The sequence below is a fragment of the Python bivittatus genome, unplaced genomic scaffold (assembly GCF_059951505.1).
Source record: "Python bivittatus isolate LINGU-HERP-01145 unplaced genomic scaffold, Pbiv_v1 ctg000480_np1212, whole genome shotgun sequence".
NCBI classification, from domain to species: domain Eukaryota; kingdom Metazoa; phylum Chordata; class Lepidosauria; order Squamata; family Pythonidae; genus Python; species Python bivittatus.
The window spans coordinates 26,149,043-26,170,415 of NW_028277075.1; the positions used below are offsets into that span (position 1 = coordinate 26,149,043).

Genomic DNA, 21,373 nt, shown 5'->3' on the forward strand with positions numbered 1-21,373 from the left:
AATGTGGATTATAAAATATTTGCCTCTATAATAGCAGAGAGACTTAAGAGATTTTTAAAGGAATTTATTCACACGGATCAAAATGGTTTTTTGCCTAAGAGACAGATTAGAGACAACTTGCGAACAATTTTGAATACCCTGGAATATTATGAAACTCACTCTGAGAAACAGATGGCACTAATTTTTTTGGACGCACAGAAAGCATTTGATAACGTGAATTGGCATTTCATGTTATCACAATTGAAAATTATGAATTTTGGGGATAGATTTGTTAAAATGATTAATATGATTTACTATAAACAAACTGCGAGGATAATATTGAATGGAGAAATGACAGATAAGATTGATATTCAAAAAGGTACGAGACAGGGGTGCCCGTTATCACCATTGCTATTTGTGTTAACATTGGAGGTCTTGAATAGAAAGATAAGACAAGATAAAGAAATAAAAGGCTTGAAAATTAAAAAGGAAGAATATAAATTACAGGCATTTGCAGACGATTTGGTTTTTATTTTGGAAGAACGCAGGAAATCAGGGAAAAGATTGTTGGAAACAATAGAAGAATACGGCAAGGTTGCAGGGTTGAAAGTTAATAAAGAAAAAACTAAGTTAATTGTGAAAAACCTTACAGAAAAGCAGAAAAAAGAATTGATAGAGGAATTAGGTATGCAAATGACGAAGAAAATTAAATATCTGGGGATATATTTAACAGCAAGATGTGTAACAGTTAGGAATGATAACTATGATAGATTGATAAAACAAATTAAGAGTGACCTGGAAAAATGGAAACACCTGCAACTTTCATTGGTAGGAAGAATAGCCACAATTAAGATGAATATACTGCCAAGGTTGTTATTTTTATTTCAAACAATACCGATAAAATTAGAGAAGAAATTCTTTGAGGATCTTCATAAAATTGTGTTGAAATTTGTTTGGCAGGGAAAAAAGGCAAGAATAAATTTGAAAATGCTACAAGATGCACGAAGTAGCAGGGGGTTTGGCCTGCCGGACTGGGAATTATACTATCAAGCAGCAGGGCTAGTTTGGATAAAAGAATGGATAGAATTAAGGAACATAAGACTATTAACATTGGAAGGACACAATTTACAGACTGGCTGGCATACGTTTTTGTGGTATGAAGGAGGTAAAACCCATAGTTATTTCAAGACACACTATATAAGGAATGCTTTACTAATAATTTGGGAGAAAATCAAAAAACAACAATATGGGAAAATTCCGGTGTGGGTTTCAGCAATAGAAGCACTCACACATCCAAATCTTATAGAAACGGAGAATGTGATTAGATATAAAGACATATTAAATGATAAGGGGGAGCTAAAAAAAACATGAGTTGGTGGAGCAGGGAATTGATATGACTTGGTATGTACAATGGCAAATACAATCAAGATATGAGAAGGATGTTAAACAATATGGACTTTATGGGCAATTAACAGAATTGGATGAGATATTGATAGGGAAAGATGAGAAAATGATTAAAAATTGATATGACTATTTATTAACATTTAAGATGGCGGAAGAACAAGTTAAAGGAACTATGATTGCATGGGCAAAGAATTTTGGACACTTGATAGATTTGGAAAAATGGGAGAATTTATGGGAGAAAAACTATACTTTGACAATGTCAACAGCATACAAAGAGAATCTTTATAAAATGTTTTATAGATGGCATTTTCCCCCTTCAAGATTAGCAAAGATGTTTAAGAATAAATCTACTAAATGTTGGAAGTGTCATCAAGAATTAGGATCCTATTACCATATGTGGTGGACCTGCTCAGAAGCTAAAAAATATTGGATGAAAATATGTGAATGGCTAGAAAGAATGACACTTCAATACATAGAAATGAAGCCAGAGATATTCCTATTAGGAATGATACCAGAAAATTATAGTAAAGAAGATATATATTTGATCATCCATGTTTTGACTGCAGCTAGAATTGCATTTGCTCAGAATTGGAAAGGGGAAAAGATACCGAATGATGAAAATATAATAAGGAGGATATTAGACTGTGCAGAAATGAATAGGTTGACACTGGAGATTAGAGATAAGGAAGATACTGAATACTATAAAATATGGCAGGTATTTTATGCCTGGCTAGAGAGTAAATATGAAAAAGAGTAATAGAAAAAGTTAAGGAGTTTAATTAGATAATATGTGATGTTTTACTTTTATTGATGATACATATGTATTTGGATATATTGGTAATATGATAATATGATTATGCACATTTGTATTTGTAACCCGTTTTGACTCGCTGCTCGATGTTTGATAAGATTGTTTTTTAAGAATAAAAAATTTAATTAAAAAAAATGCCTTATATACACAGCCAAACCCCAAATGCTATACACATTAAGGGAATAACACTGGAGTTTAAAGATATGTTTCCTTTCTCACTGGTGAAGTGTAAACTTCCCAAGAACACAGCAATAAGGCTATTGTGATAATCCAAGGCATTCTGTAATGGATATTCTTTCATACAGGGATTAATATCAAATTTAGCATGAAACCAATGGTATTCAATTGTGCAATTAAAGTGATGCCCATGCAAATTTCCATTGTTCCATAATGCTATTAAAGTTACTGCCCTAGACAGAGAACAGTCAATCGAAATTCATTCTTGAATCAATTAATATTGAAGGAATCACCTAACTGTAAACTGCCTTTCATGTTGTGCAGGGATGGGCCCATAGTTTCATAGCAGGCAATTTAATACATAGATTTTGGAGGAAATGGGGTTGATACTTGCATTGGGCTCCACTTACTTCGTGGTCATTCAGGTTTTGCCCCAAAGGAAGAATACTTTTCAGAGTAGCAGCAACTACTTTCTTTCGTTTCTGCAGGAAATTCTTTTCCTCTGAGCACAGACCATATCCTAGGCGCACATCAGGAACTTTTGGTCTTTGAAACAACAGCCCCTGGGTCCTAAGGTACACAGAAAATCCATTTTAAATGTTGCTATACTTTATTGGCTTAAATCTAGCAAAGACACATTTATTAATCTGTGCAAGAATTAATCATATGCAACTGATCATATCAACCTATCAAGAGCCTTGGAAAGAAAAAGTAGCTACATTGCGAAACATTACAACTTCTTACAAAATAGAAATATCAGTGCCACAACAACTTTTGCAACAACCTGGGCAGACAATTAAGCAGACATATACAAACGAACAGGGTGATAACTAGATGCCAGCATGGATTTGCTAAAAACGGGTCATGCCAAACAAATCTTATTGCTTTCTTCGATCATGTAACTAGATTAGCAGACCAAGGGACCACTCCAGCCACAATGTGGTTCTAGTGTACTTAGATTTCACTAAGGCATTTGATAAAGTAGACCACAGCCTCTTTCTTGATAAACCGTAACAATGTGGGATGGATGTTCTCCCTACCAGATGTTAGTCCTTAATGAGTCTATGTCCACATGTAGGGAAGTATGTAGTGGGGTACCTCAGGGTTCTGTCCTGGGGCAAGTACTCTTCAACATTTTCATATATGACTTAAATGAGGGAATAGAAGGGATGCTCATAAAATTTGTGGATGATATAAAACTTGGGGGATTGCTAATACTCCAGAAGACAGACTCAGGATTCAAAAGAATTTTGATAGACTTGAACATTGGGCCCTCTCCAACAAAATATTATTCAGTGGTGAGAAATGTAAGCTTCAGCACTTAGGCAGGAAAAAACAGATGCATAGGTACATGATAGGCAGTACTTGCAAGAAGGATCTCGGTGTCTTGGTAGACCACAGACTGAGCCAGCAATGTGCCACAACTGTCAAAAGAGCCAATGCCATTTTGAGCTGCATCTATAGAAGTATAGCGTCAAGCTTATGGAAAGTGATAGTACCGCTGTATACTGCACTGTTCAGAACATACTGGAATACCTCTCAGAGTCCCCCATTAAGGGGAGATGGGCAGAGATAAATCTAATAAATAAAATAAATAAAAATAAATAAAATACCGTGTCCAGTTCTGATCGCCAAAATACAAAAAGGATGCTAAGAAATTGAAAAGTCCTGAGAAGAGCAACAAAGATGGTAACTTTAATTGTGTACACTACCCAGAGTCTCATGCAAGTGAGATGGGTGGCTATATATATTTAAATAAACAAACAAACGAACAAATAAATGGCTTGAAAGCTAAATCCTGCAAAGAATGGTTGAAGGAACTTGGTATGTTTAACCTAAAGAAGAGAAGGCTAAGGGGAAATATGATATCAATCTTCCAATACATGGTGGGATGTCACCAGGAAGAGGCTGTGGATTTATTTGCCAGAGCATCCAGAGAGAGATGTTTTACAGTGAGAGATCCAAACTTGACATAAGGAGGGATTTTCTGGTTGTGATTACTATTAAGCAATGGAACAACTTACCTCCTGAAGTTGTGGGTGCTCCATCACTGGAGGTTTTCAAGAAAAGATTGGATAGCAATTGGATTCCAGTACTGGGCAGGAGGTAGACTAGAAGACCTTCAAGATCCCCCAACCTTATGATTCTGATTCAATCAAGTTTTGTTTCACTGGTTGGATGTATCTATTTTTTTTTCTTTGTTCCAATCCATCATGGCTCTTTGAAAGCTTTGCCCCAAATCCTATAACTTCCCCAAATGTAGGCATTAGTTATCTCCAAATATATAATTTAAAAGGATACAGAGGATAGCAGGTCCCCCAAATACTTGCAGTTATCCTTACTTCCTTAGTTTTCCATCACAGAATGTTTGGATTTAATGCAATATTTGCATTTGCATTGAATATTTCCATTTAAATTAATTATTGCTATCTTAAATATAATCTGTGCCTATTCTTTGGCACCCATAGACTCATTCTACTGGAACAGTCCCTCATTGTTGCTGTTTTGGTTGTCTTGCTCCTACTCATTGCTTTGCTTGAAACATTAGCACATTAGCATCTTCTAGATCGGAAGTACAGATTGTACAATGGAGTGAGATGTTGCTTTTCCCCCTCTACCATCCGAAAACATTGTCACTGAACCCATAAATCATAGAATAATACAGAGCCAGAGCCATAGTTTCCTACAAGTGAGTAAAACCTGTTTTGCAACAATGAATATTGCTCTGGAGCAGAAGTGCTTCACTGCCTTGTGTTGCAAGGCAGGCTGCATTTTCCCTAGATGGGACACCTTGCTTGTCCTACCTCCTGGGCATCAGAACCTCCTGGTCTGAAAAATAACCCATATTCTTTTCTGGATCTGGACTGGTGAAATCTCTTCAGAGGAAGGAGAGATCATTGAGATAACCCACGTGACTCTGGACAGCTGCTCCTCATGAGTAGGCCACAGGAAATGTTTTGCAGTCAGCTTATGGGTTGAGTGGCCGGAGTCCAGATTATATCAAACTCATACTTGTAATGCAGCCTTTTAAGGACATAAAGCTTGACCAGGTCTTGTTTCTTAATAACTTTTTGGATTATTTTGTTTTTTATTGTACTGGAAATATTAAGCCTCTTCAGATCAGCAATGTTTTACTATATTCATCAGGTCAGTTGTCTTCTCCTTGGACAAAGATGTTTTAAATGTGATTTTGAAAGCTCTGGAAAAATATTATTTTTTTGGTTTAAACAGAAAAAGGATGCTTAGAATATGGATTTTGGAAAGTTAACAACAGATTAAGGTTCAAGATGAACTTGGAATTACAGTTTTGAATTAATTAGAAGAATTTTCCCTGTGGAAAATAGCTATTGTTTGGGTTCATATAAGAGGAAATATGATCATGGGACCTTGAAGGTTGGACACCAGAGGGAGCTAGAGGACAATAAATTCATTTCTTTAACAAAGAAATAAGAATGGAGCAAACAACTTTAATGGATGTTTTTGAATATTGGTCTTTAAAATTACTTGATATAATAGACAGATCATGTGTCAATGAAGTTACAGAAGAACATCAAGCTACAACAGATAAGTTTGAAATTAATTTGAATGTGGATTTAATTGTGCCAAGCAATGAGAATGATATGGAGAAAGATGCACTGGATTTTCAGACAAAACTGAAGCATATTTTACTGCTTAAAGAAGATGTTCAATTACTAGACCAGAAAAGCAATTTGGGTAACTTTTTCTTACTGGATTTACAAAAGAGATCTGTTAAAGTCTTTAAGGACTTTATGAGAAGTGATAAAAAAAAAGGACAAACTTTACCTATTGGATGTACAAAAGAGGTCTGCTAAAGTTTTGAAAAATGTTTGGGTCAAAGAGAAGATGAACAGAAAACAAGCTCTGTGACTATTTTGGAAGGGATTTTTAAAAAATTGTTAAAAATTCAGGTAAGGAATACAGAGTTGGCTTATTTGATCAAGGTTAAAATAGAAAACTAGTTATATCTGGTTTCCCTTACTGGACTTTTGCTGATAAAGAATGAACAACAAGGCTTTTGGACTTTCTTTTTTTTAGTTAAGAGATGAGTTATTGGGTGAAGAGAGTATATGTTGTATTAAGAGATGGTGATAAGTATAATTGTTTTTACTTACTGGGATGAAGGGGGAAGTTACTTCTTTTCTTTTCTTTTCTTTTCTTTCTTTTTCTTTTTTCTTTCTTTCTTTCTTTTCCATACTTTTTTGTATTTTTCTTTTTGCATTCCTATATTTTTTGTAGTTTGTATTATATTGTATTATATTTGTAGTTTGTATTTTATTCTTTCTACTTGTACCTCTTAATAAAATTATTTGGGGAAAAAAAAGAACCTATATTGCTGGATTCAGTACATGAAATGAAAGTCTAGTACTGTGCTCCCAAGATGAACCAAAACCAGAAATGCATTCCTTTGACCTTGTGTTATTTTTACTTATACTTAAAGGCAGGAGAAGAAGCTCAGTCATGAAGATTTAGTCTGAAGTGAAAGGCAAGACATGGCAGTCAGTTTGTGGCCAGAACCAATTGGTTGTCAGCTGCCTTAGTCAAAAAGTAAAAGCACTGATTGGCAGCCCTAACAAGTAACCTTATTCCATTTTCATAGCATTCCAATGTCTGAAAGGATCTAGAAGGGTCAATACAGTGGGGAACAACTAAAATCAGAAGGGTTTGGAAATAGGAAAACTGACTGCTCATTTTTCAAATTTTAGACAGGGAACCATGCTATAGATTATTATTAATTATTAGAATTATATCCTGCATTTTCTCCAGTAGCTCAAGGTACATACACAGCAACACTTTTCCAATTTTTCCCACAGCGACACTCTGTGGGCTACTGAGAGAGAGAGACTGGCTTTAAATCACCCAATGAGCTTCCATTGATAACGCCAGTCCTCCCAGTCCTAGGGCAACACCCTAACCACTTAACAAGAATCCTTTTCTTTTCCTTGTGGTACAACCTCCATTTTACTCTGGTATCTTATCTGCATTTCTAGGAGCAGAATAATTCCTTCTTTTCTTAACCTATTTGATTGTCTCTCTGTCCAGGCAGATCCTTTTCCTCAAGACTGAATAAAGAGAAAAATGTGACAGAAGAGAAGTATTTCAAACATAAAGTAACAAATTGCTTCTACTCAACCTTCTGTGGCACAGTGTATCTACTAACACTGTAGACAGAGTGCTTATGTCAGGATGATACTATATTTAAATACATGAGAAGCTAAAGTGAGTGCTCCAGTTAACCTTTTCTAACAGCCCAAGGGAAAATATGCAAATAGGAGAGTGTGGATTTTGTTTGTCATGTCTGCAGAACACCTAGGATTTTGCAAATGTGCATGTGCAATTCTAGAGGGTATGAGAAATAGAGTATTAAAGATACAAACAGTAGGAGGAAAGAGAAAATACATGAGCACTATCCAATCTCACTATTCATAAGGATATCTCTTTCTTTCTCAATGGGATTTGCTTCCAGGTAATTGTATATATAATTCTGCCCTTTATTCTGGAAAGGTTGCTTCATAATATGAAGATCAAGTATTATTCTATCATAGTTAGAAACAGGTGTACTAGCAATATTCAGAACTGAAATATGAATTTATCTGCATAATAAGTTCAGATAGGAAATCAGCTACACGTTACACTACATTCTGATTGCAATTACACCGGTAGAAAGAAAACAAACTTACTTGCAAATATTTTTGATGGTACGATTACAGATGAACTACAATCTTACAGATGCCTGCTCAGAAAAAATACCCAGTATATTTAATGGGACTAATGGGATTCCCAGGGAACTCCTTATAAGACTGCAACTCTTTTTTTTTGGTAGGAAATTGGGAAACCTATATTCATAGATACTTTTTACTTTACTTTGTATTGGACTTAATCAAATTGTATGAAGAAATCAACTGCAATTTAGTATGTTTAATTTTGCTAACTCTTTGGGAAATGTATTAATCCCATTCTGTTCTTTCTAAACAAGGAGAAAGGCAGTTCTCAAATGACAAACCTTCATGTCCAAATAAGGGTAAATAAGCACATTTCAGATGTGACATTCCAGGAAACCTACTATCTGCTACCACAGATATACTCACTGGAAAGTGTTGCCAACTACAGTTCCCCAGCAAGTGACAATAACAGGGTTGTCCCCAGAGGTGTCAAAAAGTCAGTATGGGAGCCAGGACCATGCAGTCAAGTCATGTGACACATGTAAAAAAAAAAAAAGGACGAGGTTTCAACTGCATGGTCGTGGCTGCTTTCGTGACTTTTTTGACTCCCACTGTTCACTCTTCTGGGCAATCATGTTGTCAGCTGGTCACATTTGCCCTTCATATTAAAATCATATTAGGTTGATACTACATAAAAGCAAGAAATATAAGGACCTAAAGAATTAGAGAGCATGTGTGAAGTTATAGCTCAGGGTTAGAAAATGCCTCCTTACCAATCCTTTGACTTCACGCTCAAATCAAATATCTTGTCCTAAAAAAAATTAGAAATAAAGTAGGTGGTTAAATGCTAGAGGACATTTATGCTTTCATTTCTTTCAATTTCAGAACATATTTTACTTTCTCAATAATTGATACCTTTGTGGCTCAGTAAGAGTTTCAATGTGCAAAGGATTAGGAATGAGCAATCGCCATCATCCTAAAGCATTGCAAAATGGGAGCTTTATCTCACAATTGGATAGATTAACCCTCACATATATTTCACCAGATCTAAGTTTTAAAACACAATAAAGAATTAAAGAACCAATCATATTTATCAGATATAAATCAGTGTAGACAATAGAAAAGCTACCTAACAAGACTTCAGGTAGTCATTGATTCATAACTATACTGTAGATCTTTGTTTCTTTTTAAATATGTTTTCTTTATTTAAATTAAGCAGATGAAACAGGAAGAGGAACTAGGGATTTATTTCAGGATGGTCTAGTGATCAAAAGAACTCTTGAACTTAATTGTAATGCAATAAGTAAAGCTGAGCTAAAACAATAATTTATGGAGAAAAGTTGGTAATATCTGAAACTCTTTAATCAATGACATCCCCCTTTCCCTTTGGTGCTGCACAATGCTACAAATCCTAGCGTATTCCAGACCAGTGTTTCTCAACCTTGTCCATTTTAAGATGGGTGGACTTCAACTCCCAGAATTCCCCAGCCAGCATACTGGCTTGTGAATTCTGGGAGTTGAAGTCCACCCATCTTAAAATGGACAAGGTTGAGAAACACCTCTCCAGACTATAGCTACGTGTTACATCAAACAACAGGAATGATAAGAAAGAATAAAAGAATTTTTTTTAATACGGATGACAGTACAAATGGCACCTGTTAGAAGCCACAATAATAGCATGTGCGTTATGATGTAATCACAGGTGTGAAGTCATTGGCCCTCCTTGCCCACCCACCCCCTTTAATATCCATGACTTCATATTATCCCTTTCAGCTGAAACTATCTTTCTATATTTTTGTTCTAAAAAGGCAACAGCTGATTCTCACCGGTGCTATAGTCACTTTCTCATTTATCGGAAGTGAGTTCAGGGGAACAGTTGTTGATTCATTGGTTTCTCTGGATTGCTGCATATAAAACAGATAAGTAAATTCTCACTAGGAAAAAGTCCAACAAATTTACTGGGGCAAGAATAGCTGTGGTGAATCATGAAGGAATATTTGATGGCCAGGAAGTGGAATGGCCACTGGTCATCTGACCACTATTTTTCTTCAAGCTGTTTAAGCAGGGACTTCAGCTACTTTGGGCTTGTTCTGACTCTTGGAGGTGCTACTTGGATTGACTACTTCAGCTCTGATCCCTGACGGCTGCTGTTTCATGGCTGTCCATTGCTCAGCCCAAATGTCTGTTCTCTCTCCCATCAAACCACTAACACATATAAGGCATTTCCACGCAACCCCAAATATGACATCCAAAGTCACATTTGCACTGTCCTATAAGCATTCTCATCACAGATGCCAAGACATTGACTACTGTGCCCTCCCTCCAATAAGGCTGTATAAAAATTGATGCTCCAACCACTACCCCAGTCCTGCTTCACTGTTGCCATGTCAGGTTTGTTTTATGGGGTGGAGTGAAAATAGGCACTGTGTGTTAAAGAGACCAAGCTGTCCCCTAAATCCAGCAGACAGGATTGGGGAACAGTAGCAAGGTGCAAGAGTTTATTGGCAAAGTTTCCCCTGGAGCAGCAGTTGAGCCAGAAGTTAATTGGGTCAGCTGCTGGAGACCTCCTCTAGACCAACATTGTTGTGGAGACACAATGATGCAGTGCCATTCTCAGGTAAGCACAGGCTATGTGCATGGAGACAACCAACTTACTACACAGAGGTGCCTTCTTGGCAGTTCAATTTTAAGATCTGATTGGTTGTATTTGATATAGTGAAATTGAGCAGGAGAAGCAGGACAAAGCCAGTTACGTAAAGTGAGATTTTGAGCTTCTTCATGGGATCCACCCACTGAAAGGGTAAATTTTCTTTCTAAATAAAAGACAAAACAAGTTTGAAATTAATTGATTGGTAATCTTATGAAAATATGCACAAATATTAGAAATACCACTTAGATTCTTTGATTAATGAAGAATTTGTTCCAACTAAGGCTGCCTATCATGAAAGAAAGAAGGGGAAGACATTTTTCTAAATTCTCCCTTTCATCTCCCGCTCCTTTTGCCACATTCCATATTATTTTGAAGAGCATTCAACTCTTTTTAGTAAGTACAGAAATTAGCAAGAACCAGGGAAATTCACCCTCCCCACTTCTTTCTATGAGTAGAACTTCATTCTCTGATCACTAGATTCAACCCTAGATAGGAGAGCAGCATAAATCAAATTCATATTCTCTTGGTATGTGGATTCCAGCATCACATCTTAGGAGTCCCTTTAGAATATGAAGGATATCAAACCATGAAAAATGGTTTCACTTAAAAAAAAACAGCATGCAACAAACCAAATCTAGATACTGAAAAATGTGATGAATAATCAATGAATTGATAACCATTTACACAATTAGCCACTGCCCCAAGATAGAGGGAGATGACATATATGGAAGTTGACCATTCTTTTAGAGTCCCCCCAGCCACCCAGGTGTTGATGGATATTGCTCTGGTACAGAGGTGACATTCAGTTGCCAAGAGGAAGGAGATGCCATTTGATCCTTTGCCTCAGGCATCTAATTTTCACCCAGAGTCATCAGAGCCATCCCAGAGTCTCCCATTTTGTTTCCATGCCAGATTAGAATATGCAAGAAAGCTGTACCTCTAAAGAGGTAAGATGGGTATTACCCCTGTGTTGGGTAACAGAGTTCAACAGAGCTGTAGGGTGCTCAAGAATGTTTTCTTCTCAAAACATGAATGATTCAGAATGTTTGCTATATCAGGATGCAATTAAATAACAGTGCATGTTGTAATTACTTGGTAGTACTCATAAAAAAGGGGTATTAAATTTCACTGGATGTTACACCCTTTACTGTATTTTCATGAAAGCAATTTTTTTTGTAACATCTTTGGGGAGGAATGATAAAAAGGAGACAGAGATACAGATAAATCAGAAATTTTATATAGATTTCACAAAACCTGTACAACCATATGCAAGACCCCACCATGGGGAGTTTATAGCCGACCTAGTTTTGCTAATTGCTGGACACTACAAACACAAACCCAAAAGGGTCTGTGAAGTTTAGGGTAGGCCACAATCCACAATTAATAGACTTGAAGTTATTTCATATGTCTCAGTTGAATCTTATAGGTGAGCTATGAATCTCACTTTGGATTTCTGAATCTCACCTGTACCATAAATTCAGTAGACGGCCTTAGGGTAGATCCTTGGCCTGCTCTCTCTACTAATAGGAATAACAATATTGGCTTTCATTTCAGAGTTGTAGTGACAATTTCACTATTTTAATGGACACGATTTATAGTATTTGCAACTGCTATATAAATGCTACACACATTTTTTAAAACTTCATTTGTGTTTTTGAATCCAAATAAACCAATTTTAACAAAGCTGTCCCACTGTAGCAATGGGTAAAAATTCATTGATCAATGTGCTGGCACTTATTTGTGTGATAGGATTTTTGAAGGTGTAAGAAGGATTGTGGTAGGAAAAATAATTGTCCTTTTTTGATCCCACTGGATGATTCATCAGCAGAAAAATCTTTCTAGATTTAATCTAGTCAGCTGTTTTATAAAGCCCTGTAAACAATTAACATTTAAAATTAAATGAGGAAGGGGGAGTCTAAAATAAATTGCAGAAATGATTAATTTCTGCATTAACTATGTGTTCAGATCTGCAGTTACCCAAAATGCTTTGAATGATAGGACCCAAAATTGTTCAGTTTCTCAGCACTTTCTAATAAAAATCAGAATCTCTCCCTCTTAGGGTTTGTGCATGATTTTTCCCCATTCAATCCAAATTAATTTTGGATTTTGCTTAGAGAAGATGTGGTATTTGTCAAGATTCTAGTTTTCTGGAACACTCACTACATGCAATTAAAATGTTTTTGAACGTTCCATGAGGTCATAGCAGTTCAGTACGGAATGGGAAGGGGAACAGCTTGCAGAGAGGAAGACAAAATACTAATCAGTTCTTCATACATAGCATAAAAATCAAAAGTTGTAATTTACCTGATGAATCCCTTTTCTTTCTTCCCCCATTCACTTGAACTTCCAAACAGGCAACTTCACGAGACTGTATAGGATTTTTTTTTTTTAAATGCAATAATAATAATTAATGTGGTATAGGGCAAAGTTATGTTTTTATACTTCCATCCTGATTCTGTTATGCAGAATGGCATGGGATTTAAATGGTGCACAAGGCATCAGGCCCTAAGCTCTGGATTTATTTTCTGTGATAACAACATGCACAAATGAAGCATATGAAGGAATAACTAAGCATGGTGTTCTTAATTTATTGAAACGCTTTCCCTTTCTACTCTGTAGTCAACTTCTATCAGTCTTGGCTTTTTTAAATTTAGAATTTAAATTTAGAAGTATATGAGTAAATCCTCCCCCAGTAGTAAGCAGCCCTGAGTAGGTATGAAATGCCAGTACATTGTTTCTCCTTCCCCCAGGCCAAGAAACTTTGGGATCAGGTACTACAACATCTAAAACTACCTCCAGCTCATCTGCTTGTTTTCTGTCTCCCAAGGTATCTGCACGTCTTGCTAAGAATGGAGATAGAGAAGAGGAGATGCCTGGATTTTATACTTTCAGAAATGGAGGGCTCAACTTGTAGCTTGTTTTTCAATTCTCTATTTCAATCCACTCAATTACTGAATTTCTTTCTTCATTCTAGAGCAATTTGAATCATTTCAGTATCCAAGAGAGCCTAATTTATATGTCTGGCATAGATTCTCACGTTCCAATCAGATTGTAACTAAATGCTTGATTCATCTTATTTTTTATGTTTGTTTGTTTTACTCTCATGTGCATACTTTGCTTCCCCCCCCTTTTTTTTTTTTTACTATTTACTATTTTGTTTGATAAATTTGGAGAAGTACAATTTTACACACTAGTTCTAGTTCAGCTAATCACACTACATTAATACAGATTTTAGGTCCCCCCCATTTTGGCACAGTTACCTTTATACTGTTGCCGTTGTTGTTATTTGCATCTTTCCTCCTGAACACAAGATTGTATAGCCAGTGGTAATGGCAACACATTGCTCAAGTTTCCAGCTAGAGATTGTCTTTTGAGCAATTGAAAAAAATGTTCATTTGGGCCTTGTAGTACAATTTCCTGTCCTATCCTATTTAAGCCTTAGAACAATCTATCTTAAGCAAAGATCTATAATTATAATAATGTATAAGTGCATACAATAAGCTGAGTGTCAAAACCTGATCTGAGTGTAATCTCTTGATATCTATCTCCATGTCAATATTTAAAAAAAAGAGCGCAGTACAAATATTTGCTGCTTTGTAGCACTCAGATTGGGGAAGATGTGGTGGTATATAGAAGCTTGCACTGAGAATGTCTCTTCTAGCTTGGCAGAAGCTGAGCATCTTCACTTTAAGAATCTTCCCTCCACCAATTGTTCAGTTCAAGAGTTAGAGTAGAATAGTAAAATTACCACAAAGACTCCATTGGTAAAAAATTTTTCTGGACCATCAGGGCTAAAAAGGGGGAAAAAATTACACTATTTCAGTCACTGTTTTAACAAGCAGGAATGACATTCCATCTGCCATGTTTGTAATCTTCCATGCATCAATTCTATAGTTTGGCTAGTCCAACTAGATAGTCATTGGACTTAGTGAGAAGGAACCTGGTCTCACTGTCCTCATCCCTAAGTATCTCAAACACCCTGTATTTGGTATTCTTTACAGAGAAAAAGGAAGCAAGATAGAAGGGCAAAACTCCACTCAGAGAGGAACCCAAAGCATCAGCTGTAAGAGGGAGAGAGCAGGAAGACAAGAATCATTCTCTGGGGCACAGCTGGGTGAGAATACTTAAGAAATGCCAGCCAAGCAACTAACAGACAACCCTGTGAACTGCACAAAGACTCCAATTACAATCAGGGTCTGAAGCAATAAGACATAAAGACACATATTAGGAGGTGATGTTTCCGAGCCAGGTATATAAAATCTGAGGGGAAATTCTGCCAGGGGCAGATAAGTACTTCTGAGGCCATCCCTGTATGACCTTGCTCTTACCTTAACTCTCACAGAGTTATTATTAATTTGGTTGATAATAGCTCTGAGGTAATTGGAGGATAATTGGCATCCAACTGTGGGGGCCAATGTGCCAATGGATCCCTGTCTTTGTGACACTTTGCCCCACTTGCCTTTTTGTACCAAAACTTTGATAATTCAACTGACTGCATAAGCTTTCCCAGACAAAAAAAAATGGCAACTGATTGAAGTTCACCTCTTTGCTTGAAAATGTGCCTGCTTGTCTAGAAAAAGGACAAAAATAAGGAGGGAACATCCTGCTGTAAAAGTGGTATATTCCCCCAAAGATAAGCTGATTGATTCAGCCCTCCAATTTATTTCTCATATGCTAGCTCCAAGGAACAGACTTCTCCATTCACTTCAATAGGAGTAGAAGTTTTCTTTGTGAAAGTGGTGCATAGACCTATCTTTTCACTGAAGTGAATGGGAAAGCTGATTGCACAAAAATTCCATGTGTGTCACAGACTATGTTCAAGTCTCTGAATCAGGAAGATCACACACACAAAGATAGCATATATTATGCTAGACTCCTTTTTATATATAAATTTACAAAGTTTTACAAGGCATGTAAAAACTAACCCACATTAATAAAGAGTAGAAACAATAAAGAAGAGAGAGAGAAAAAGCAAAAGTGCAGAAAAAAAAGTAAAAAAGAAAAAATAGAAGAAGCTTCCTATTTCCTCTGCAGTAAATATAAATACAATTGCAAACTTATCTCTTACTCTATGATTTTAAAAAAGCTCACTTTTTTTCCTATTATTCAATTTTTTTCTAATCATCAAAACCACAAATCCTAAGGGCATTTTTTTCTGTTTCATAGAAAAAGTCTATAAGATCTAGACTCCTTCTCCTATGTATCTGCATAAATTTTACATGAAAGATCAGGACTCTGAAATGCAATACAGTAACTCAGAAACAATTTTGTTATGTATTCTGTTGGAAGCATATATATGTGACGTACTGTAAATAAACAACACTCAAACCCTTTAGTGAGTAGTTGGTTTAGTAACTATTTAGCTATTAGACACCACTGTGGCCAGGGGTGAAAATAGCATTCTGCTATTATTGCCAGATGAATTAAACCTGGATACATACTGACAGCAGTATCTAGTAGGTGCTAAGGGTGGTCTAAAGCAGACTGTCTCTGTCGGGAATTCTCTTTTATGGTTCATCTAACAGTACTTCCTCTTACCTGCTCTCCATTGTGAATTCAACTTCTAGTTCCTCCTTGCCCTGAAAATATAAAATAAATAAGATGTTTCACATTTTCTCACATTCCTTTAGGAATAAGCCCTTTTCATGATTAAATGCTTCAATAAAGTTCTCTTTGCTGAAACACACAATGAAACCAGGTCTCTTTCCCACCCCTGCCCTACTATTTCCAACACCCACAAGTTAAATGTGGATGACCAAGCCAGGGAAACCAATATAACTGTACAAGATAATACATTGTCTCTTATATATAATATTTACTACATATTTTTACAGATAGTGTGATCTGTAAACCTAGAAGTAGAAAAGTAAAAACAAAACAAATATTTCTTGCAAATCTTTGAATTTGTCAGACTCCAAACCATAGGCATCTGTACTGTAGAAGCCACAGTGATATTACAGACATCATAACAACATCAGATAAATTATGCAAATTATGTAGTTTGCACATTATTTGTATCATTTGCACAATGACGTCGTGGCACTCATGTTATTACTTGTCTCATCCATGTGTCTGTGCTACTGACAAAGGATTTGCTCTCCAAAAGTTTTTAAAAAATGGAAATAAATGTGGTAAATTAGTTCATTATTAAGCAGTCTTAATTTAAAGGATACTTGTGTGGCTATCGCTTTGGAGTGGCTTTGATGTCCAGGTGCCTGAGTGTCTAAAACCTCTCAACTCAGTACCCAAATATTTAAAGAAGAATGCACACGGCTCACATTAGAGTTGGGCGGAGAAAAATCTGCATTTTTCTTCTGCCAGTCCTCATTTAGATTGCTGAAAAAGCATTTGGTTTAGATGTATTTTTAATGGACTAGGAGTAAGTATGATGTTATTGCATTTATTTGAAGGCCCTGTTTTTCATTATTCAATCACCTGTCCAATGGCCCGTAGCCACCTTGACTTCCCATACTTCCATTAAATCCCAGGGATGTACATCATGAGGGAGCCTCATGTGGGCTTTTTCAGTAATGGTAGTACTGTCCTCACTAAAGGGAAGTGCTGCCCTTGAAAAATCAAGAATCTTTTCTACATTGGACAAATTCAAAGATTCTTTTCAGCCCACAAATTAGGTAAAAAAGTCCAAAAAACTATTTGTGACAAGCTGTACCTCATAAGTTACATATTTGATATGAATAGTACCATCTTACGCAAACCAAATATCCCACTTATAACACGGCTCCACCTTAACAGAATGAGAAAACCAAGAGAAATGTGTCTTTTCCATCAAGGGGAAGAAGCAGGCTTGCTAAGTTTAATGGTCACCTTTGGATTCAGCTGAAAGCTCAGGGGAACACTTTCTCCGAGTTGGATTTTAGATACATCAAAGAAAACGGTGAGGAGATGGTCATCTTCTGTAAGTTTGTCTTCATCATAGACTTTAAGTTCCAAAATGTTCTAGAGAAAGCCACAACAAAAGGAACTTCAGAATTCTATCCATGACTCAGGCTAGCATCCCGCCTCACCCTATTTTTTTCCCCCTTGCTGTTTCATTTGTTCCTTAGGCAACAAAAGACTGAACATTTCCCTGCAAAAATAATGGAGCAATTATATGTCGGTGACTTGTTCATTTTTACTTATAATTGCAGGTCCTGACTATACAACTAACTATTTATTGATATTGTATCCATAATCCATGGGGCAATAACAAATTTCCACTGAGCAGGATTTGCTTGCCAACAAAACAACTGAAGGAGCAAGTTGTGAGTTATTATATATAGGAAGTCATGTGATCTTATTAGCCCAAGATCTTATGGCACATACGCCAGTATAATCCTGGAAAAGTTCCATTTAATTAACATGAAATTAAATATGGAAATCCCTATTCAGATTATTGTTTTGTCAAGCTTTCCAGGAAACTTTTTAAAAATCCAAAAGGAGCAAGACTTTGTTTGTTTGTTTATATGCTGCCCAACTCTCAGTGACTCTGGGCAGTTTATCCATACAGGGAACAAACATTTCTCACAAGTAAGAAATGGGCAGAAGGTAGGCCTACTCTACTTTCAGCCTTTGCATGACAAAGCATTTCTTCTATCTCTATAAAGACTGCAGACCTCATTCATATTAATTGGGTCTTAATAGAATTATGGACTTAAGTCCTACTAATGTGAGTTGGAACTGAGTGTAACTAAGGCTGCATTTTTCCTTTCCCTGAGAATAAGCTCCATTGGACTCACTCTTTGTGATCCAAGATACGGAATGTACTAAGGAGAGTGCCAGTGCAATCTCATAATATCTGCAGATTCAGTTGGACTCATTTCCATATAGATGGGTGTAGAGTTGTAAAGTATTTACTCAAAAATGAGTAGCATACCACTTGTAGGCAAATGGGGAAATATTTATCTCCTTGTAAATAACAGGACTGTGCAAAACCTTGTAAAGGTGTACTACATAAAGCCCCCCTTCTTGAAGCATTGAAGCTGCACATTCTTGGATAGTATCAGCCCAGCTGTTTTGAGGGCTTCCTCCAGTTGTTTTGGTCTCTGTAGATTTGCACAGAGGACCCTCCCACCGGGGCTATAGGTGAAGTAAAGCTGTTGTGCATGAACATGCACGTGGAGGCAACAGAGAAAAGCTTGCAAATAGATGCGCCATACTCGCAGGGTATTTTCAAATGCTGTTTCAAATACTTGAAAGATAAGTGGAAGACACCTCAGTTGTGTATGCCGTTGTTGTTTGTTGTGAGGCAACAAGAGAGGCAAAATGGCAAGTTTCCCCATTGCATTATCTCTTGCCTGAGGTGTAACTCTTGAACGCCCTTGGTAATTCATCTTTTGCTGTATGGATTGATTCACTGTCAAGGCATTTTGTTTGCTCTCCTTTTATATTTACATGAAGTGACAGTTGAGCAGCAAGTGGAACTTGAAATATTGGGAGATATCGTTCTAAAAGTATGCAGCCAGGCATGAATTTTTCAAAACTATTCCTCAGACAATTCTGGGAGGTAGCTCTCATTTCATAGTTTTAGCCTCTTTGCATTATTATTTGTATATTGACTTCAGAAGGGTTTGCCTCCCAAAAGAGCAACAACATCTGAGAATTTCCCCATAGAAATTGGGCCTTCGAGGGCATCTGCAGGGAGGAGGGGGATGTAATAAAAAAAAATCAATATGACAGCCATGGCCACATGATCAAAGCCCCAGCCCTTTCTTATGTGTGTCAGAGATTTAATACCTGTAAAAAGGGCAGGTTTCAATTGCACAGTCACAGCTGCTATCTTGACTTTTTATTCCCCCCCAAACAAGGACACCCTTGTCATACCTGGTGCCTTCTAAATGTAATACAACTTCAAAAATTACCTTACCTTTATTTTATTCTGAATTCTAAAGTAAAAAGTTTCATTCCACACGGGATCCTTGGAATCTTTGATGGTCTGTGTCTTCATCCTTTTCGCTGAAGCGGTAGGCAGCCATAAACTCACATAGCAGTCAGACTGGGTTACTGTTCCAAAAGACACAGGCCTTTACTAATAATAACAATGTATTTTGATTACATAGTGGTCTGCCTGAAACTCTATCATTCTTACTATGTATAGTCATTTAGTACCATCAGCTGAACTGATCCTTGGTCTGAATAGGGGATAGTGGGAGAAGAAGGGGTTGAAGTCAGAAAAGACGTGGCTAGCCCAAGATATATGGATTTAAAATATATTATTAGTAGACTGCAGAGCAATAATTATGATCTTGCTTGTGGTAATGAACCAGACTAGTACAGAAATATGTTAAGAAAAGTGTTGCTGACATTTTCATGGTAGACTTGCGATCCAGAATGTATAGGAACACTGTTCAGGGTTGCCAAATTTCTCTGTTCAGTTAAGTACAAGAACTTGCATATGTATTTTTGTTTTGTTTTGTTTTGTTTTGTTTTGTTTTGTTTTGTTTTGTTTTGTTTTGTTTTGTTTTGTTTTATTTATTTTATTTTATTTTATTTTATTTTATTTTATTTTATTTTAATGCCATGCCCATTCCCAAAGGCTCTGGATGGCTAACAGTCAGAAACATCACAGAGCAACACCTCCCCCTCAAAAGTAATAAATAAACCCACCCATAAAATAAATCAAATATAGTATCAAAATTATACAAAAAGAAAATAAAGAACTGTAAAGTAATATGAATACACCAAATTCAACTCTTCAGTCACAATATGCCCTCCTCCTTTATGGAATAACAGGATCTTAACTGCCGTCCTGAAACCCAAAAAGAAAAGCACCAACCAGATCTCTGCAGGAAAGGAATTCAGAGTATGGGAGTGGTGATAAAAAATGCCCACTTCTGGGGTTCCATCAGATGGCTTTCTTGTATAGATGGGATCTGGGGAGAGTTGACACTATTCAATCTGATCAGATGAGCAGATGCATGCGGGATAAGGCAGTCCCTCAAAAAACCCAGTCCAGAGCTATGTAGAGCCTTAAAGGTGATGACCAACACTTTGAATTTCCCCTAGAAAGCAACAGGCAATCAGTGCAGCCCCCAGGTGGTCAGCCCCACAAGGTAGATCAGACCCAAAATCAACTCCACAGAAAGATTAGTACTATAGCTTACGGTAAAGTATAATAAGAGAATCTTGCAAGTTTGATTATGCTCTTCCTCCCCTTCCTCTTATACGCCAATGAGTCAGGGAGGGGCCAACCTGATTCTTAATACCCTCTCTCTTCCCAGGGCTTAAGGAATGCTTTTATCCTTTTTTGCTTACATAACAGTTTCTAAATAATTATTCCAAAGCTACCTCTCTGGCTCTGTACACAAGCACTGTGGTCACCCAAATATATTGGGATACGTCCATCACTGCCTGGACCGCTGCATTTTGTACCAGCTGTAGCTTCTGAATGCTTTCCAAGGGAAGTCCAATGTAAAGCTCATTGCAGTAATCCAAGCTGGAAGTCTGTGATGGAATGTATCTATGAAGGGGGAGGTGATGTGGTGGAATGCAATAGAGCACCTGGTTTTCAGGAAGGAGGGAGCACATTCCAAGAGTGGGGAGGTTGAGACAAGAGGCAGCACAGTCCGGAGCAGGAGCATGGAAAGAGGAAGAGATTTAGGATAGCCATTCCCTAGAATCTCCCAGGTATACCCACTAGGTTAGAGTCGAACAGATTTAGTCTGGCAAGATTCT

General features: G+C 36.9%; 1 protein-coding gene across 1 annotated transcript in view; it reads right to left on the reverse strand.

Annotated features, from left to right (window-relative positions):
• Positions 1-21,373, reverse strand: part of LOC103059779 (cytosolic phospholipase A2 epsilon-like) — a 59,384-nt gene that overhangs the window by 21,050 nt on the left and 16,961 nt on the right. The window contains exons 3-11 of the mRNA XM_088145507.1: positions 19,566-19,702; positions 17,528-17,659; positions 16,241-16,281; positions 14,451-14,493; positions 13,007-13,070; positions 10,708-10,865; positions 9,879-9,956; positions 8,826-8,863; positions 2,782-2,941 (exon numbers count right to left, since the gene is read on the reverse strand). Coding sequence (XP_088001633.1) covers positions 2,782-2,941; positions 8,826-8,863; positions 9,879-9,956; positions 10,708-10,865; positions 13,007-13,070; positions 14,451-14,493; positions 16,241-16,281; positions 17,528-17,659; positions 19,566-19,702 — 851 coding nt within the window. The remainder of the gene's footprint in view (positions 1-2,781; positions 2,942-8,825; positions 8,864-9,878; positions 9,957-10,707; positions 10,866-13,006; positions 13,071-14,450; positions 14,494-16,240; positions 16,282-17,527; positions 17,660-19,565; positions 19,703-21,373) is intronic.